The sequence below is a fragment of the Rhinolophus sinicus genome, chromosome 4, assembly GCF_057876585.1.
Source record: "Rhinolophus sinicus isolate RSI-liver-muscle chromosome 4, RSI-T2T, whole genome shotgun sequence".
Taxonomy (NCBI): Eukaryota; Metazoa; Chordata; class Mammalia; order Chiroptera; family Rhinolophidae; genus Rhinolophus; species Rhinolophus sinicus.
In genome coordinates this window covers 111,896,757-111,903,074 of record NC_142504.1, presented here as the reverse complement: position 1 = coordinate 111,903,074, position 6,318 = coordinate 111,896,757, and the positions used below count along the sequence as shown (strand labels likewise).

The following is a 6,318-nucleotide window of genomic DNA, read 5'->3' as shown; positions in this document are numbered from 1 at the left end:
CGTTGTATTCTTTCTAACCACGGCTAACTTCCACCTGTACAGGAATTTCATTGCACACTGGACGTGAGCAAGGGAAATATCCGGCAGAATTCAACCCCCAACTGTGCTGTCGGAGTGGACTTCATTTTTCAAGTTTAGCGGGTATTTAACTTCCTGGAAACGCCCCCAAGCCACACACGCCGTTCCGCTCTCACGTGACAGCGACCTCACGCTAGATTTCCCACGCTCCCGGAGGCCGCCGAGAAAGCAAATGCTTTGTTTTAGAAGGCGACTGAGCATGCGCTGCAGTTCTGCGCACGCGCTGTAGTTCCGCGCATGCTCAGAGGCTGAGGCCGGCGGGCGCTGGGAGCGTAGAGGAGCCCGGCCTGCCCCGCCCCCGCCCTCAGCGCCAGGCTTCCTAGGCGCCCCGGCTTCCCTTTCCGTGAGTGGAGCGGCGGCCGTTGGTGTGTTTCTGCCCCGCAGAGTCCGCTTGCAGCTCGCCTGCGGCGACCATGGCACCTCGGAAACGCGGGGCCGCCCTGCGGCTCTGCGCCACAGGTAAAGCCCGCGCGGGGCCGGTGTGGGTGGGCGCGGGAGCCTTCCCCCGGGTGGGGTCGGGCCTGGTTTCGGGTCTCCGGCCGAAAGTGGAGGGAGGCTGCGGGGTCGCGGAGATACATCCTCGCGGTCAGGGCCCCTCTTGACTGAGCCGATGGCTTGGGGTCCTTCCCCCGACGCGTCTTTGCCAGAGACCGTTGCCAGGGGCGGAAAAGATGCGGCTGCCTTCTGTGTGAGTCTAATTCTCAGGGTTGCAGGAAGTTTCAGTAGCACTGACTTCACTGATGGGCGTGCAAGATGCCATCTTTCAGTTCAACTTGTAGCCAAACCATGCTTTGGCTTTGGGTTCCCAGCCTTGTCACGTCTGAAGGACTGTTACCCACCCAGGGGCTCAGGGAGGGATGGCCAAGGACAGAAGGTGGTTAGGGCGTCGGGACTATGCAGCGTGAAAAGTGGCCTGTGGGTGTGTGGGCCTTTCTCGGCCTCCCCACGCCGGACCAGGGGCTCTGGTCCTCACTGTGGTGTGTTTACTTCCTCGGTGACCGTTTAGTTCCCACTGGGTGCCAGACACTGTTCCGCAATGAGCATTACAGGTGTGGCTTCTGTACATTTTGGGGCAAAAAACTAATAGTATTTTCAGTGGCATTTGGAGTTTATACCGAAGAGGTAATTGCTGCTAGAGGAAAGGGAGAAATACAGAAGAATGAGTTCTATCTATGCTCCAAAAATAAAAATGGAATGGTAAAAAGGAAAAATACCATGAGAATAAAAGTGTATTTTAAAACAACCTCTGTGCTTAGATTGACTAGCTTCACTTGCTTGTCACACACAGTATGGCTGCATGAAGAGTACGTATTTGTTAAACACATGATCTGTCTGTTTTTGTATCACTTTGCCCTGGGATGGCTCAATGCTGAATTTTTTCGTAGGTTGTAAAAACAAAACAAAAAAACACAAAAATAAAAGCATTTTATAGGTGACTAAGCATATAGTATAAGTCAAATGGTAACTCAGCATTTATCATACGCATTTTGTCTTTTTCAGTTTTTTTACTTGATGTGGCTTTCTGTAAAGGATTTGTGGAAGATTTAGATGAATCGTGAGTATATACATTTGTAAATAGTATCCTGTTCCAACTCTGAGTATTTGCGTGATTCTAAGCTTTTAACACAGATCGTAATGACCAGTGCTTATACAGCACCAATTTTGTCCTAGGAGTCGTCCTAAGTGCTGTATATGTACAGAATGGGGTTGTGCTCAAAATAATTTTACTAAGTTATGAGATCAAAAAAACTGCTAAACTTTTCTATATTCTATTGTTTTACCTTGTGTTTGTTGCTTTTTTTTTTTTCCCCTGCATTAATCACCACTAAGTGGATGCTGGACTTTGGGAACTATGCTAGAAACTTCTTTCATAGCATCACAGCGTTAATCACAAGGTGTTCTTATAGCATGCGAGGACTCCTGTTCCAGCCCCAGACCCTGTATGTGATCTTTTAGGCAGTTACAAGGCTTTTCCTGGCAGCCCTCACGGGGCAAGCTAGCCTCCCACACCAGGCTCGGTACACAGGGAGTTGTAGTCATAGACTCCGGCCTCCTGGGCCGGCCATGCTCATACACGTGTCTGTATCCCTAGCCCAGTTGCCTTGTGGGGTTTTGGGGGACTCACCCAAGGCATTTCCCAGGCACCTCTGCTGAGACCTCCTTGCTGAGGGTCTTGGCTGAAACACTTTACTCCACTTGGACTCCATGCCTTTCCACTCCTGTCCTTTTGTCCTGGGCAGATACAGTGTCTCTGCCCACGGGTCCACAGAGAGGCCGAGGCAGAAGCCTTTGGCCTAGAGCTCCTCAGCAGTGAGATGAGCTCCTCTGTGCTGACCCGCCTCTTGCTTGCTGCTGTTCCACTTGGAAAAATGGACGCTGAGGAGCTGGCACCTGTTTTGCGTCTTGGCGTGGCTTGGCGCAGTAAGTGAATAAAGCCTGGGTCATCACTTTTAGTTTGGCTTGTGGTCCTAGGTAGTTGACCACGTCTCCACCACAGGACTGGGGTAGCAGCCGGGTGGTTGGTGGAAAACAGCATGGCTGTGGAGAGCAGAAAGCCTCGGGGCCCATGGGCCTTTCACCAGCCATGCTGTGGGGGTTACGGAGTACTGGCAGGTTGTTTCCAGCAATGTTCCGGTTCCCAGAGGAGCCGTTGTTACCAGGGCAGTAATCTCCTTAAACTGCATCACTGTAGACCGCCTCCATGAGAATGCCCTATGAGCAGTGAGTTTGGGGAGGAGGGAGGAGAGATGAGCAGGTGCGGACACCAAAGACCCTCCCCCTTGTCAGCTTGGGGCTCTGGAGACGGACAGATTTGGCTCCCCACCATGTGTCTCCCATCACCGAAAAGCAGGCCTGGCCCGCGTTCCCAGAGGCTGTAGAGAGAGGCCCTGCAAACCATCCTAGTGATCCCTTGGGTCTGCAGTGAGGGATTAAGAACAGTGGATAATGAGATTGGTAACCAGACTCCAATTTCTAGGTGTGTCCTTGCTCTGCTTTTACCAGACCCAGTTAAGTTCTCTGGAAATCGGTTCAGTTGGTCTGTGACACAGCCCAAGTCTTAACAGACAAATTTCCAGTCCTGGAAAAAGCAGCCACCACAAGGTAGCAAAGATGGAGCAGCACAAAGAGTGACAGAAGAGTTGGAACCGGCACCCTCTTCTGGGTGACCCAGGTGAAAGCCTTTCAGAAAAGATCTCCAGGTCTGGTTCCTCAGTAACAGAGTCTCAAAGGAGGAGATTGGGAGCCTCCTCACTGCGGATCTCACGGCCAGATTCCAGGCCATGAGGGGAGTGATGGCTGGTCCCACAAGGGTCAGCATGATGACAGCACCTGTGACTATTACAGGTAGTGTCCCACCATCCTGCCCAGTGAGTCTGGAGATGAGTCAAAGAGCCCTGCAATAATTGCCCAGACCTTGGCAGTTGTTAGGGTGAGGCCCCTCTGTCCCGGTGGGGCTAGAGAGCCTCCGCCAAGGTCAGAGTTCACTGGGGCGGTGGAGAGAATTGCACTTCTTGAGCCTTGTGGCCATCAGTGCACAGATGAGTGTGATTCCTACAACCGGTGCTACCGGGAAGAGGCGGATACACAAAATGCTCTTCGGGTCGTGAGTCTGTGGTGACCATTCCCAGCACCCTTGCCCCTGCCTGGTCCTGGGTGAGTACTTTCAGGCCCCCCCTGCTGAATGTATTATTGGGGTACATGCATTATCTGTGTGCACTCCCACTTATCTCTGTCCCCAAGCCCCAGTGGGAAGTGCTGCACTGAGGGCCATCTTAGTGGAGCGTATGGAAGACTGAACGTACCCAACTGCCAGCCCTTCTGACATTGTCTCCCAAAAATAATACTGGCTGCCTGGCGAGTAAAGAAATAACTCCTGATCGCTGAGCTGGAGGAAGCCAGAGAGCTCTGGAGACTCTCCATTCATCAGCCCCGGGCTCGTGCATAAACCTTAGGTGCTGGGAGACCCGCTGTTGATGATAAGTGCCTCAGTACCGTGGTGCTGCCCTTGACTCTGGTTGCACCTGACGTCAGGAAGAGGCTTGTAGAGGGAGCTTGGTCTTTAGGTGTTGACATCACAAGTGCCGTTTTCCAGCATCGCTCTCCACTAGGCTGATCAGAATTAATTGCCTTCATGTGTAATGGATTCCAGCACGCTTTTAATGTCCGTCTGCAAGGCTGCCCTAAAATTCCCCACCTGTCTGCTGTCGATGGGTAGCTCGTGATCTGGAAAAAGTCCTGCTCCTGGAAGGAGCACTGGCCTTCCACTGTGTTAATGACAACCTCCTAGAGGGCCGAGATGAGGGCAATGCAAAACAAAGACTGCACGCCATGGCAACACACAAGTGGCAACATGGCTGGGTCATTACCACAAACGAGGTACAAGGACCTGGTACACTACTGAAATTCCTGGGCATGATCTGAGAAGCAGTACAGCATCTCATCCCGAAGAGATCATTACCGAACTTTTGGCCCTTTCTGATCCCAAAACAGAAAAGAGGGCCAGGGATTAATGGGCCTGTTCAGCTGTCACTGATGCTGTCACATTGGAGATCTTGATGGTACCCATCTACCAGGTTATCAGAAAGGCCACTGCCTTTGAGTGGGACCTCAATGAACAGGATACTCCAGAAGCCCACCAGCAGGCCTCCCTTTTCTGGATCCCATGGACCCACATTTGCCATTTGAGTTACACGTTGCAGCAACCTCTCAGTTCACTGATGGGAGCCTGTGGCAAAAGGACAGTACTACAGGCCAGCATGAGCTCCCCAAATGGGCTGAAACATAAACACCCTTTGAGAGGTACTTACTGGTCTCTCATTGGACCTTGCTGGACAAGTGCAGTAGTAAATTCATGAGCAGAAATTCCAGTCGTGTTGCTGAATAGGGTCAGCTCTGGAATCTTTAGTGAAGTGGAAATGGCACATATGGTACCTAGCTGGAGTCTTACAACCCCATGAGAAGATCTCATGGGTGCCCTTCCATCTCCAAGGAATAACACCCCAGGAGCCTCCTCTGGCCCTATGGGGACCCAGAAATAGAGACTATCTGGATCACCCCTGGTGGGTCCTCCTGGTGAACTTGTACTGGAATGGAGTTAGGTGTGGTCCCCATGCAACCTGACAGAGACCTGTCCTCCAAAAGGGTAGAGGACCTTCGCACAGCAGGCAGCTTCATGCGTGGTGGGAGGCTGTGCGATTGTCTGCCCGGCCGTGCTCCCACCTCACTCCAGCCCCAGCACATAAGCACTGCTAGATTTTCACTGACTCATGGCGCTGTGGCTAATGGCTTGGCCATTTGGTTGTGTGACATATAAATAGGACCCCCAATGCAGATGAGACATTTGGATAGAGATTGTTTCTGCTCCTAATAGTTTTGTTACCTACGTGATGCTCACCAGAAAGGCCCCTATTCTGACAGAGAAACAACCAAAGAGCGCACCGTGCTTGGCAGCTGAACGTGGAAGCTGAATTGTTCTTCAGAGCAGGCAGATGTGCAGTTAACTGCCTCCCAGATCCATGAGAAGATGGCCCACGGACATTCAGACACCATCCCAGATGGGGCTGGAATACATGGGCTGACACTGTTGTGAGAAGACACCAAACTAGCATGCAAAGCTGTTCCGCTCGTCAGACCCTGGATAAGGCTGAACATCCTCCCCAGGGACAGATTGTTCAAGTGAATGGGCCAGGGCTTTCACAGCAGTCCAACACCGTGAGCCCCTCTTCCCGTCCACAGTGTTCTGGATCCTGATTGCGGTCGACACTTTATCCGGGTTTGGCCTGGCCACCCGCATGCAGTCCGCTGACTCAGGCCACACTGCCCAGGCCCTACAGGAACACTTCGTTTCCTGTCAGGTCCCCTGAGAACACTGCATCTGCTAAAACCTTGGATTTGCAGCTCAAGCAACACATCAGTGGGCCTACTCATGGGGCACACAGTGGATTCTCCATGCCCCATATCATCCCTAACCTGCCGGGGTGGTCGAGCATTTCAATGAACAAGTAAAGGGCAGGTTTAGTCAGCAGATGGGAGGGGACACGATTACCCCAGCCTGGATTGCACACCTCAGGACAGCAGTCTGGGGTCTCAAAGCAGCAGTTCCCCAGTGGGGTACTTTTCATTAGTGCTGCATGTTTGACCAAGGTGTCTGCCTGCTTCTTCGAATTCTGTGCCCTTTTACTATTATTGACACTTGGCGTCTCCGTGGGGAACCCAGTAAGGGACTTCCTTACCCGTCAC

The 6,318-nt window shown here is 52.2% G+C and overlaps 1 protein-coding gene across 2 annotated transcripts in view; it reads left to right on the top strand.

The window, feature by feature from the left end:
- Window positions 1-321: 321 nt before the first annotated feature.
- Window positions 322-6,318, top strand: part of TMX3 (thioredoxin related transmembrane protein 3) — a 41,228-nt gene continuing 35,231 nt past the window's right edge. Inside the window, exons 1-2 of one of the 2 annotated variants that reach the window (XM_019729345.3) lie at window positions 322-537; window positions 1,579-1,633. In XM_019729345.3, coding sequence (XP_019584904.3) covers window positions 492-537; window positions 1,579-1,633 — 101 coding nt within the window. In that variant the 5' untranslated portion in view covers window positions 322-491. The remainder of the gene's footprint in view (window positions 538-1,578; window positions 1,634-6,318) is intronic. The other variant, XM_074339862.2, reaches the window with a different exon arrangement.